Source organism: Microcaecilia unicolor, chromosome 6 (assembly GCF_901765095.1).
Source record: "Microcaecilia unicolor chromosome 6, aMicUni1.1, whole genome shotgun sequence".
In the NCBI taxonomy this organism is placed as follows: Eukaryota; Metazoa; Chordata; class Amphibia; order Gymnophiona; family Siphonopidae; genus Microcaecilia; species Microcaecilia unicolor.
Genome location: NC_044036.1, coordinates 332,687,743 through 332,701,853, shown reverse-complemented (window position 1 = coordinate 332,701,853; position 14,111 = coordinate 332,687,743). Strand labels below are relative to the sequence as shown.

General features: G+C 47.6%; 1 protein-coding gene across 1 annotated transcript in view; it reads left to right on the top strand.

Annotated features, from left to right (window-relative positions):
• The window catches only part of RGS9 (regulator of G protein signaling 9), a 141,854-nt gene that overhangs the window by 11,351 nt on the left and 116,392 nt on the right, over positions 1 to 14,111 (top strand). Inside the window, 1 exon segment of the mRNA XM_030206520.1 lies at positions 8,889 to 8,985. Within this exon segment, the coding sequence (XP_030062380.1) occupies positions 8,889 to 8,985 (97 nt within the window).

The window sequence follows — 14,111 nt, the reverse complement described above, 5'->3', positions numbered from 1 at the left end:
TGGAACTGAGTAATCATAGCTTTTCTACTACTACTACTACTTACTACTACTTAACATTTCTAGAGCGCTACTAGGGTTACGCAGCGCTGTACAATTTAACAAAGAGAGACAGTCCCTGCTCAAAGAGCTTACAATCTAATAGACAAGTGAACGGTCGGTCCGATAGGGGCAGTCAAATTGGGGCATTCTGGATTCACTGAACGGTAAGGGTTAGGTGCCGAACGCAGCATTGAAGAGGTGGGCTTTAAGCAAAGACTTGAAGACGGGCAGGGAGGGGGCTTGGCGTAAGGGTTCAGGAAGGTTGTTCCAAGCATAGGGTGAGGCGAGGCAGAATGAGCGGAGCCTGGAGTTGGCGGTGGTGGAGAAGGGTACTGAGAGGAGGGATTTATCCTGTGAACGGAGGTTACGGGCGGGAACGTAAGGGGAGATGAGGGTAGAGAGGTAGTGAGGGGCAGCAGACTGAGTGCATTTGTAGGTAAGAAGGAGAAGCTTGAATTGAATACGGTATCTGATCGGAAGCCAGTGAAGTGACCTGAGGAGAGGGGTGATATGAGTATATCGGTTCTGGCGGAATATGAGACGTGTAGCAGAGTTCTGAACAGACTGAAGGGGGGATAGATGGCTAAGTGGGAGGTCGGTGAGGAGTAAGTTGCAGTAGTCTAGGCGAGAGGTAATGAGAGCGTGGACGAGAGTTCGGGTGGTGTGTTCAGAGAGGAAAGGGCGAATTTTGCTGATGTTAAAGAGGAAGAATCGACAGGTCTTGGCTATCTGCTGGATATGCGCAGAGAAGGAGAGAGAGGAGTCAAAGATGACTCCGAGGTTGCGGGCAGATGAGACGGGGAGGATGAGGGTGTTATCAACTGAGATAGAAAGTGGAGGAAGAGGAGAAGTGGGTTTTGGTGGAAAGACGATAAGCTCGGTCTTGGACATGTTCAGTTTCAGGTGGCGGTTGGACATCCAGGCAGCAATGTCGGATAAGCAGGCCGATACCTTTGCCTGGGTCTCCGCGGTGATGTCTGGTGTGGAGAGATACAGTTGGGTGTCATCAGCATAGAGATGATACTGGAAACCATGAGATGAGATCAGGGAGCCCAGGGAAGAGGTGTAGATTGAGAAGAGAAGGGGTCCAAGGACCGATCCTTGGGGAACACCAACAGATAAGGGGATGGGGGTGGAGGAAGATCCATGAGAGTGAACTTTGAAGGTGTGGTGGGAGAGTTAGGAGGAGAACCAGGAGAGGACAGAGCCCTGGAACCCAAATGAGGACAGTGTGGCAAGAAGTAAGTCATGATTGACAGTGTCAAAAGCGGCGGATAGATCCAGGAGGATGAGGATGGAGTAGTGGCCTCTGGATTTGGCAAGGAACAGGTCATTACAGACTTTAGAAAGTGCTGTTTCTGTCGAGTGAAGAGGGCGAAAACCGGATTGAAGCGGATCAAGGATGGCATGAGAGGAGAGAAAATCAAGGCAGCGGCTGTGGACTGCGTGCTCAAGTGTCTTGGAGAGGAAGGGTAGGAGGGAGATGGGGCGTGCACCCGGGGGGAGGGGTTCTTTCGCCGGGGTGGGGGTCGCGCTGCATGGGGGGGGGGACGTTGCACCCGGGGGGGGCGGGGCTCATCGGCGATCCGCCCCGGGTGTCAGCGCCCCTAGGAACGCCACTGGAACTGAGTAATCATAGCTTTTCTCATTTCGTGTTCTTACCCTGGATATTCAGTGGTGAAAATATCAATGTGGGCTACTGTTAAGACATGCCTTTTTTTTTTTAACCCACTAACTCATGCTATTTTACCACAGGCCCCATTTAATGCAATGAGACCTAGTTATTAATAACTGGGGTTAACAGTAAAATAAAACATCTTAATGGTAGCCCACACTGATAATTTCCTTCCTTAATTAAAGAAAAGAGAAATGTCTCTAGAAATCAAAATCCTTGCTATATATAATAAACTAGGACAAAAGGCCCGTTTCTGACACCAATGAAGCGGGCGCTAGCAAGGCTTTCCTTGGAGTGTGTGTGTTTTACAGAGTGTGTGTGAGAGTGAGTGTGTGATAGAGAGAGAGTGAATGTGTGAGTGTGTGTGACAGAGAGAGAGCGAGACTGTGTGCGAGTGTGTGTGAGAATGAGAGTGTGTGCCAGGGGCCCCCTCCCTCCCTGCCTGCCAGTTTCAGTGTCCGCCCGCTCCCCCTTCCAAGTTCCAGAGTCCACCCAGTTCCTGGGTTGTTGCCCCCCTCACCCCCTCCCTCCCAGTTTCAAGGTCCGCCTGGCCCCCCTCCAAGTTCCTGTGTCTGGCCCCCCTCCAAGTTCCTGGGTCCGCCCTCCCTCCCACCGACCCATCCAGTTCCTGGGTCATTGCCCCCCCTCTCTTCCTCCCTCGCAGTTCCAGGGTACCGGTAGTTGCTCCCCCTGTTCTCCCCCCCCCATCCACCCTGCGATGTTTAATTGCAAAATTAGGGCGCTGTGATTGTGTGTGTGTGTGAGAATGAGAGTGTGTGCCAGGTGCCCCCCCACCACCCAGTTCCAGGGTCTGCCTAGCCCCCCTCCAAGTTCCAGTGTCGTGGCCCCGCCCCCACCCACCCAGTTCCATGGTTGTTGTCCCCCCTCTCTCTCTCCCTCCCAGTTCCAGGGTAGTTGTCTCCCTCTTCCCCCCCCCCTTCTATGCACCCTTTGATTTTGAATTTGTATATTTGTGAGCTGTGTAGTTTTAGAAAACGCACCTGCAACGTGAAGCTGACTCCGTGGCTTCATTGAAGTGAAGGGTTAGTAAGTTTCGTAACCTTCCTAAATCTGTAACCATCTCTCTCGGCCCCACCCTTGCGCCTCTGATAGGTCCGCTGCCCTCGACGTCATAACGTGATGACGTTGCGGACGTCAAAACGTGTTGACGTCGAGGGCGGCGGACCTATCAGAGTTGCGAGGGCGGGGCCGAGAGAGATGGTTACAGATTTACGGAGCTAACGAACCTTACAAACCCTTCACTTAAGTGAAGCCAAGATGTCAGCTTCAGAACGTTGAAGGTGCTTTTTATTATAGTACAGAAGTGAACCAAGTACAGGACATTCAAGCCATTGTGACATCACTGATGAGGTTGGCTCTTAGGCATTGGTGGAATGAGGCATTATGACATCACAGTATCAGCTCTAGTTAAATCACTGTCATATATAAAAAAAGTGAACCAAGTACAGGACATTCAAGCCATTGTGACATCACTGATGAGGTTGGCTCTTAGGCATTGGTGGAATGAGGCATTATGACATCACAATACCTCTGGTTACCTGAGACTGAAACTCTTTACACTAAGGTGGGAAGTTATCAATGTGGGCTATTGTTAAGATGTGTTGTTTTACTACTAACCTGTGCTATTTTAGCCCAGGGCAATATTCAGACCATGGGAGTTAGCCCAGCTAACTCCCATGGTCAGCGCTAAACCCGGATATTTAATGCCGGGCCATTTCCGGTGACTGACTTTGAATATCTGGTTTATTTTTGAACATAACTGGCTACATCGATATTCAGGATGTCTATTTTTGGTAGGATGAGTTCAATGACCTTTAAGCAAAGAATAAAGATGGTAAACATGAGCTCTGCATACAAGAGGAAGGATCACAGCCTGCTTTTAAGTAAAACAATTGCTTTCAGCTTCAGATAATTCTGGCCCAAATTCCCGACCCTTCTGCAGCAGATCCTCCTGAGAATGAGCCAAATGCCTACCTAACATCCTTTTGTAGTCAGTAGCAGGAGAAGAGATAAAGAAAAGCCATCCTCAAAGGGAAATGACACTCAAAGGAAGTAGTGTCATCAGCACACGCAGCTCTGGTCGTCATAAAGGTTTTCTGTAAGGCTGGAAAAAATATTTGCATAATGTTTATCAATTAGGCACACAAATTCCATGCAAACTCTGGAGAAGCTGATAATATTCCACCAGGCACAGGTTTGGATCCTCTTTCAAGACGATATCTTTTATTCAATTGTAAGTGATAACTAGTAAGGTGTGGTAGGCAACCCCTTATCAGCCCTGTTCATCTGTCTATGCACAGACTGCTCAGTGGGGCAGACAAGGAATTAGCAACTGCTAAATATTTTCCAGACCCCTATGTAACCTCCCCCCCCCCCCCCCCCCCCCGCTGTTCCGGTCCTACCTGAAGGGCCATGGTGGGAGGGGGGGGGGAGCATATTCTTTCCTGCCTTGCTGTACTGCTGCTAGTCCCTTCCGGCGTCACGTCACCATGGTGTCAAAATGTTGGCGAGACTTCCCACGGTAGTCTCACGGGTTTGTAAAATACGGCGGTGCCGGGCAGGGGGAATAACGGCAGCACAACGGGCAGGAAAGAACATGTTCCCCCCCAGCAGAGGCCACTAGATCACCAGCGGCACGCCTTTAAAGGTAGCACCGGGGAGGGCTGTAGTGTGCGGCGGGCATCCAAGCAGAGTCTCTGGGCCCCCTAGAGCCTCTGGGTCCTAATGGTCAGTCCACCCCCGCTATGAGCCCAGTTTTATACTCTGTCCCAGACCTGCCCTAGTGACCCCACCACCAGTTGAGGTTTATGAGATATTTGTAAGATTTGTTGAATTTCCTCAGTCCTGCTGGTCACCATTAGAACTTATATTGTCTCAGTGGAGTGGACAACCAGCTTCTTGGAACCAATTGCCGTGGGTGTTAGAGGAATTTATTTGTCTAAGTTTTAGGAAAGAGTGTAAGATGTATTTATTTAATAAAGCATTTTAATATGATCTACTCTCTGCCCCCCAGACGTGCCTCCTGTGCTTGAAAATAAAAAACAGTAGCACACTCTAAGTGGAACACTACGGCAGGACGCCTCAGCGCGTCCCGCGGTAGTGCTCTTTCAGAACGCGGTAGATCCATGGTAGGCCTACTGCGGCTTAGTGAAAGGGCCCCTTGGTTGCATTTAACTCATCCACCATAGACCAGTTACACCCACAGTGCACCATTTCCATCTGACATAAGTCCTATGTTTCGAAGTCAGTCTGCTTCAGGGATTTATTTTCTATTTCTTGATACTTCCGCATAATTTATCCGACAGGTGCACAGCAGATGCAAGAGGATGAGCTAAGTACAGTTAAGTTACATATCAAATATATTTAGCTTCAGGCGTTCACTGTGGAGAGAGATATAATGAAAAAGACTAGAAAGTGAAAAAGTCTAGGTGGAGCTATGATTACAGCATACTGGGTCCTGGACTCAGGTATATTTATGACAGTCCAATTTTACTCATTTAAAGGGATTTCTATTAAAAAAGCATTAGGTTTTGGGCTTAATGCACTTTTGGATTTTAATGTGTAGCAAGCCCAAAACTAACGCTGCATCGTGAAGGAGCATTCTATTCTTTATCGAAGGTTACTTACATAATAACATAGTAAATGACGACAGATGGTCTTTATCTGTACGGTCCATCCAGTCTGCCCAACAAGTATAAATTTTAGGTCCATGCTAGTAAAGTGTGAGGTCCTAAGCCAGTGATTCCCAAACCTGACCTTGGAGCTCCCCTGCCAGTCAGGTTTCAGGACATAAGAACATAATAAGAACATAAGCACTGCCATACTGGGAAAAGACCAAGGGTCCATCAAGCCCACCATCCTGTCCCCGACAGCGGCCAATCCAGGCTTCAAGAACCCGGAAACCACCCCCCCAAAAAAATAATAATGCTCAATGGACTTTTCCCTCAGGAATCTGTCCAAACCCCCTTTAAATTCCGTCAGGCCAGCTGCTGTCACTACATTCTCCGGCAACGAGTTCCAGAGTCCAACTACACGCTGAGTAAAGAAAAACTTTCTCCTGTTTGTTTTAAATCTACCATATTCTAGCTTCATCTTGTGTCCCCTGGTTCTATTGTTGTTTGAAAGTGTAAACAAAGGCTTCACAATGAACATGCAGGAGACCGACCTGCTTACCAAGGAGGCAGTGTATGCAAATCGATCTCATACACACTCATGGTGCGTGTAAACATTCAGATTAATACTGGTACCTGCTCCCAGCTGGTACCGAAAAGATTGCGTACTGCGTAGTTTAACATGCAGAAGCAGGCAAACTACTGCAAAAATCCTTAACACAGTCATACAGGAGCTTGTTTGAGTGCATTAACCCTGTGTTAACCCCGAGATCCAGTGGAGTTCCTTGATCGGCTGCCACCCGGATCGGATCGCCGCTACGCAGCCCCCCTCTGGTGCAGCATCATCCCCTCCACCCTCAGGTGCAGTGTCGTCCCCCCTGGCTCATCACCTCCAAGCCCCTCTCCTGAGTGCATTGTTCTTACCTCCTGGTGTGCTGGGAGCAGCCGCGCGGCTGTCGGCTCCGTCGGTTCCCTGCTCCCTCTGTCCCAGAACAGGAAGTAACATCAGAGGGAGCAGAGAACCGGCGGAGCTGACAGCCGCACGGCTGCTCCCTGCACTCCTCCTGCAGTGTGCACCCGGGGCGGACCGCCCCCCACCACCCCACTCTCGGTACGCTGCTGCCCAGATCCTATAAATACACACAAATTTACGCGCTATTCTGAGATGCATGTACAATTAAATAGGCTAATGAGCCAATTAGCACCAGTAATTGAGTTCTAACATTTATTGGTATTAATTGAAAACAATATGGATTTGCAAGCATTGGTTTTCTAGGCACTATTCTTTAAAGATCCACAGGCAAATCTTATATCACGCAACTCAGAAGGGAGCATGGCTATAGGAGGGGAATGGGTGAGTTGGGGCATTCGCTAAAGATGCACGCAGTATTACTGAATATTAGAGATCTGCGCCTAACTTATGCACCAGGATTTACACCAGGTTTCAGTTGGTGTAAATCCTCATGGCCAATTGGCCCTAAACCTCATTCTATAAATGTCACGAAACTTGGAGATCCATTCGGTGCTCCGTGTGGATTTTTTCTAGCACCCAAATTTGGGCACCATTTCCTGAATCTAGTCCTAAATACTTAATGCTCTGCCCCTAAATAAAGTCACTTTTAAAGTACTGAATATTAGATAATTAAGGTTAACTGTGATCTTTTGAGATGTTTGCATAGTCAGCACTCTGTGAAACCTATAAATAGCCTCTTTTAGGTTCTGCACGAAGTTACCTCGGCTCCGACACAGCAGGGCCAATATTCAGACCGTGAGAGTTAGGGACCGGCATTGAATATGTGGTTTATTTTTGGCTGGTTAGAAAATAACTGGTTATGTTGATATTCAGATGTAGCCGGTTATCTTCTAACCAGCTAAACATATCCCACATTTTCACATGGCCAAATAGAGCCGCTAAAGTGGGGCTGAAAAATTGGTGGATTGCAGTTATGTTGGCCTATATTACTGGCTATCTGTTAGCCGCTAACCGGTGATACTCAGTGGGAGATAGCCGGCTATTCCTCTGCTGAATGTCTCCGGTTAGCCAGTTATGAGGCATTGAACCAGCGAGGTGCCAATCCTGGCCGGTTAAATGTTTTTGAAGATCGGGGGGTATGCGTTTGTGCCGGTAGGAAATGGTGTATATGCATGAATTTTAGAAGACTGACCCTTCCCACACCGCTCGTTTTCCGCCTTTGAGGAGGCCTCTGCTTGGGTTGTGGAGAAGCAGCTATTATGGGTTAATTTTAAGACACATTTTCCTCCTCAGAGCAGGTGTAAATTTGAGTGAGAATATTTATGCTGTATCAGGGGTAGCTCTATTTATAAAGGTACTAGTAAAAGAGGCCCGTTTCAGAGGAAATGAAACGGGCGCTAGCAAGGTTTTCGTCGCCAACACCCCCCCCCCTCCCTGGCCAACCCCTTCGTTGTTCTGCCATTGCTCTGCCCCCAACGTCATGACGTTTGACGCGAGGGCGGGGCCCGGAGCGATTCCCCCCCCCCGCCTCCCTCCCTGCCAACCCCTTCCTTGTTCTGCCATTGCTCCGCCCTCGAGGGCGGAGCCCGGAGCGATTTTGGTGGCTTCACCACCACGAACCTTCGAACCTTTTTGAAGGAAGTCAGGGCTTGGCTTCACTGACGTCAGTGTCCTCAGAATGTTGAGGGTGAGTTTTATTATAGTAGATATGAGTTCTGTATTACCCTTTGTAAAGTAAGTGTAAAATAGTTGCATTTCTGTACATTTTTAAAGGTGTTCTGTTATAAAATTAACCCTAGACAAAACAAAAAAGGAGGTGAAAACCCTCACGAAACCGTGAGATATGAAAGAAAAAAGTGAGGAAAACGAATGAGGATGCCAAAAAATGCTTTATTATATAAGAAAAAAACGACCCAACACGGCCGTGTTTCGGCCCAAAGGCCTGCCTCAGGGGTCTTGAACAACCTTTGATGATATGGTGTGAAACGTACACTGTCGAAAACGTGCTACAACAAAAGCTTCTTTGGTCTCCTCTCTTCCAAAAAAAAAGTTAAAACGTAAATGCCGAAAGCAAGACTGTTCTATGTCTCTCCTAGAGGGACGTGTGTGTAATTGCCAACTTGTAAAATTAACCCTTACAGTCTCCTAAAGGGCATACTGGCCGATATTCAGCGCTATTTAACCGGCTAAGAATGGCTCCTGGCATAGGGTTACCATACGTCCGAATTTATCCGGACAGGTCGGGTTTTGCCAGCCTGCCCGTTTGTCCGGATTCACAGAAAATGAACGAACGAGTAAACATGTCAGAGGATGCCCAGGAAAAGGGAGCAGCCAACACGTCTGCCATTAAAAATGATCCTAAGCAAATAGCTGGGGAGGGGCAGACGGGACGGGCCTTTTGGACCTTGTCTGCCGTCGTGTTTCAGTGTCTCTGTTTCCTTATATCAATATTTTGTTACTTCTTGTTTGGGATAATGTGGGATACAAATGTCATAAATAAATAATGCTTGATTTTAGGGTCACATCTCCCCACTATTCACACCCAGCAATGCTGTTTCTCTTTGTACAGATTGAAGCGCTGTTGGTAGAGATGCAGGACCCAGACACGGGGATCAAAACGCACATACAGAGGTTAATGATCACCACCATTCCCCATGCTGTGACAGGTAAACCAGCTGCCAGTGCATTATGGGACTGTGGTCTTCTGACCCGGCAGTGCAAATCAGTCCTGCTTCATATCTTTCTCTAGTGGTGTTCTGAGATAAAGGCAGGGCTGCCGAGACGGGAAGGCAGAGGGGGCAAAATTCTCTGGGACCAGCCTCCAAGTGGGGCCCGGCGCCGGGGTCTTTGTCTCTCCTGCTCCGGTTGGAACCTAGATGATTGTGTTAACACAATAACCTGGTCCTGGCACACAGGAGCAGGAGAGAGACAGACCCTGATACCGGGCTCCCCTTGGAGGTCCAGGAGGAGCAGACACACTGACGCAGGAAGGTAGGGGGCAGGGGTGGGGGCGGTGGCAGCCCGAGTGAGCGAGGGGCGGCAGTGGTGGCTGCGTCCCAAGTGGGAGGGGGTGGCTGTGGCAGCCCTGCCCCGGGCCTGGCTCTGTCTCTCGGCGGCCCTGGATAAAGGGTCAAGGATTTGATCTGAATACCACCCAAAATTGGCTTTCGATTATGCCAATTTGGGTGATCCTGTGAAAAGGACGCCCCTCTCCCAATTTGTGTCGAAAGATGGGCGTCCTTCTCTTTAGAAAATGAGCCTGAGAGTAATCTAGAACAGTGGTTCTTCATTTTTCACAGAGATATAGCTTTTTTGAGTAACAGGGTTTTTTTTCTGCTCATTTTCATTTGTTAAGGAGGAGGAGGAGTGGCCTAGTGGATAGAGCACTGGTCTTGCAATCCAGAGGTGGTCAGTTCAAATCCCACTGCTGCTCCTTGTGATCTTGGGGAAGTCACTTAACCCCCCCCCCCCCCCATTGCTGCTCTTTGTGATCTTGGGCAAGTCACTTAACCCTCCATTGCCTCAGGTACAAACTTAGATTGTGATCCCTCCTGGGACAGAGAAATATCCAGAGTACCTGAATGTAACTCACCTTGAGCTACTACTGAAAAAGGTGTGAGTAAAATCTAAATAAATAAACAAAGATTCTAGAATTCTAAAGAATAACAAGATTCCATGCAGAATTTCAAAGTGTAGCAACATTCTATGTAGAACCCCAAAGAGTAGCAAGATTCTTTGGGGTGGAGGAGTGGCCCAGTGGTTAGAGCACCAGTCTTGCAATCCAGAGGTGGCTGGTTCAAATCCCACTGCTGCTCCTTGTGATTTTGGGCAAGTCACTTAATCCTCCATTGCTTCAGGTACAAACTTAGATTGTGAGCCCTCCTGGGACAGAGAAATATCCAGAGTACCTGAATGTAACTCACCTTGAGCTACTACTGAAAAAGGTGTGAGCAAAATCTAAACAAATAAATAAATTACAAACAACAGCCCATCCCTATTGTAAGGTAGAGGTTTGTGGTGGGACCACTGAACAGCAGTGGCAGATCCCTAGGGGCTGTAGAAGTTTAGATACCACCTCAAAGATTGGATTATCTCAGGGAAATGCCAGAGGTGAATAGCTCTATGTGGAAACAATACTGGAAGATTATTTATTTAAAAAATAAAATAATAATAAGTTTTGTAAATTGGCCTCCTACTACTACTACTACTTGACATTTCTAAAGCGCTACTAGGGTTACGCAGCGCTGTACAATTTAACACAGAAGGACAGTCCCTGCTCAAAGGAGCTTACAATCTAAAGGACAAATGTACAGTCAGTCAAATAGTCAAATAGTCTAGATTTCCTGAAAGGTATAAAGGTTAGGTGCCGAAAGCAACATTGAAGAGGTGGGCTTTGAGCAAGGATTTGAAGATGGGTAGGGAGGGGGCTTGGCGTAAGGGCTCAGGAAGTTTATTCCAAGCATAGGGTGAGGCGAGGCAGAATGAGCGGAGCCTGGAGTTGGCGGTGGTGGAGAAGGGTACTGAGAGGAGGGATTTGTCCTGTGAGCGGAGGTTACGGCGGGAACGTAAGGGGAAATGAGGGTAGAGAGGTAATGAGGGGCTGTAGGTAAGAAGGAGAAGCTTGAACTGTATGCGGTACCTGATCGGAAGCCAGTGAAGTGACCTGAGAAGAGGGGTGATATGAGTATATCGGTTCAGGCGGAATATAAGACACAACCAGGGCTGCCCAGAATGGTGATTGATTAAGGACAGTAGAAAAGCATGGTGGAATTTTTCTTATAGTAATTGCAAGTGCTTGCTGGGACAGAGTTTCTGTTCATTCTTTCAGCCTATGCATAATCACTGAGCCCCGCCATAGCATTCGCAGTGACCATGAGCAGTTCTGGTAATCCGACATGGAACTCACCAGGCGTCCACTGACAATACAAAGACTAGGGGACACTCCATGTAGTTACATAATAACACATTTAAAACAAATAGGAGAAAATATTTTTCAGTCGTATAGTTAAGCACTGGAACTCATTGCCGGAACAAGTAGTAAGAGCAATTAGTGTAGATGAGCTTAAAAAGGTTTGGACAAATTCCTGGAGGAAAAGTTCATAAACCATTATTAAGGTAGACCTCGGGAAAGCCACTGTTTGCCCTGGGATCAGTAGCATGGAATCCTGCTACTCTTTGGGATTCTAGAATCTTGTTACTCTGGGATTCTGGAATCCTGCGACTCTTTGGGATTCTGGAATCTTGCTACCTTTTGGGACTCTGTCAGGTACTTGTGACCTGGGATTGACCACTGTTGGAAACAGGATACTGGGCTAGATGAACCTTTGGTCTGACCCAGTAGGGCAACTCTTATATTCTTACGAGTCAGGGCTGCCACAGTGACCAGTGGTGGATGCTGACCACGTATGAATTTCCATAAATTTCTTTTAGCCCTGTAATGTCTCTGCTCTGTGTCCCAAGAGCTGGTGGCCTCTGTCTCCCCTGTAACCCTGTTAGTTTCAGTGGAAACCAAAAACTCAAAAACTCAAGTCTGATCAACTGTAACAAACTATGAAACTGTCTAAAGAAAGAATACAGCAATGATATTAAAACTAAGAAGTTGCAAGGAAAAAAAATGAAAAAATGCAAAATCCGTGGGTAGAAAGCCTTTTTAATCTCTAAAAATATATGGACAGGGCTGCCCACCATTGATAGCAGCCAAGTCTCTCAAAAAAACAAATATTAAAAAGAAAGCCAAGCTAGCCCAGATTCATTCCAATGATTGGAATAATTAAATTATGCATCGTGTTGCCTGTGGAGACACTGCTTCCCATCTCAGTAAACACAGAGAAGATCTGAAACGGTAATCTTATTACTGGGCCTTTAAGTTTGTTGAGATTCTATTTTATAGACGGTTACCTAGAGAGATGTTCCGTTGAAGACAGGAATGAATGAATTTTTGTTTTTCACCAAAGAGAAATAAAAGGACATGCGTTATGCAAGGCTCTTTGGGGTTATTGCATATGCTGGAATTATTTAACCTATTACGAGTGTCCTTGGGATCCCCACCTTGGCCTTTTTGTTTCTCTTTGCAATATAAGAAACATTTTATTTGTACCCTGTGCTTTCCCACTCATGGCAGGCTCAATGCAGCTTACATGGGGCAATGGAGGGTTAAGTGACTTGCCCAGAGTCACAAGGAGCTGCCTGTGCCTGAAGTGGGAATCAAACTCAGTTCCTCAGGACCAAAATCCACCACCCTAACCACTAGGCCACTCCTCCACTGTTGCTATTCCACTAGCACCATTCCATGTAGAAGTTGGCCCTTGCAGATCACCAATGTAGCCGCGCAGGCTTCTACATGGAATGTTGCTAGTCGAATAGCAACATTCCATGTAGAATCTCCAACAGTAGCAACATTTCATGTAGAATCTCCAATAGTATCTATTTTATTTTTGTTACATTTGTACCCTGCGCTTTCCCACTCATGGCAGGCTCAATGCGGCTTACATGGGGCAATGGAGGGTTAAGTGACTTGCCCAGAGTCACAAGGAGCTGCCTGTGCCTGAAGTGGGAATCCAACTCAGTTCCTCAGGACCAAAGTCCACCACCCTAACCACTAGGCCACTCCTCATACCACAACAGGGAAAACCTTTTCAACATGGGAAAAATGCAAGAATTCAAACGGAAGAGAGGTCAAAATGTAAACATGAGGTTTGGTTCTTTGGAGCCGTCAGGTAATCTATTCCATGTGCATTTTAACATAATTAACTTAGGATGATTTGCAAAGCCATATACTAGCCTTGGAGCAGATATAATGCTATCAAGTTTAAGTATGTGAGTACTGCCACTGTAAAATTGGAATGCACACGCTTACAACACGACCCCTTGGAAACTGAACATGCTATGGATCTACACATGTAACAAATGGATTTCTAGGGACTCCTTTTACTAAGATGCACTAATGGACAGTGGCGTACCAAGGGGGGGGGGCGGTGGGGGCGGTCCGCCCCGGGTGCACGCCGCTGGGGAGGGTGCTGCGCGTGGCACCCTCCCCCCCAGCGGCGGGCACCCGGGGGAGGCGGTTCTTTCACCGGGGTGGGGGGGGTGTCCTTTCGCTGGGGGGGGAGGTCGCGCTGCACTGGGGGGGGGGAGGGGAGGGCGCTGCACCCGGGGGGCGGGGCGTAGCGGCGATCCACCCCAGGTGTCAGCCCCCCTAGGAACGCCACTACTAATGGATTTAGTGTGCGCTAAATGCTAAGACACCCATTGCATTCCTATGGGCTTCTTTGCATTTAGCACGCGCAAATGATTAATGCTCGCTAAGTCCGTTAGCACACCTTAGTAAAAGGAGCCCTAATAGCTGTGTAGACATGTAGGGAGCAATTCTATACCCTAGGTACTAGCATTTACATGTATGTTGCATGTTTTGTACTATCTTTTAATTGGATTAACTTAATAGTATAGTATACTGTTCTTTCTTGAGGTAGAAAGTTTTGGCAGGCTACCATGTGGCTCTTGCGGTAATTTCGTTTTTGGCGTATATCCAATACGCTTGTCCGAAAATATTTTCAGATGCGCACATTGGGCGTGCGCCAAGTGGCATTCGACGTGCGAAGGTCATTACTGCTTGGTTACCGCGCGAGACTTTGCTGCTGGGTCAATGGCTGGCAGTAAGGTCTCAGACCCAAAATAGACACGCGACAATTTTCATTTTGCCGCATTACCATTTTCTGCAAAAAATTTAAAAAGGTGTTTTTTGCAGGTGCGCTGAAAAAATGATTCCGTGCGCACCCAAAACACGTGTCTACAC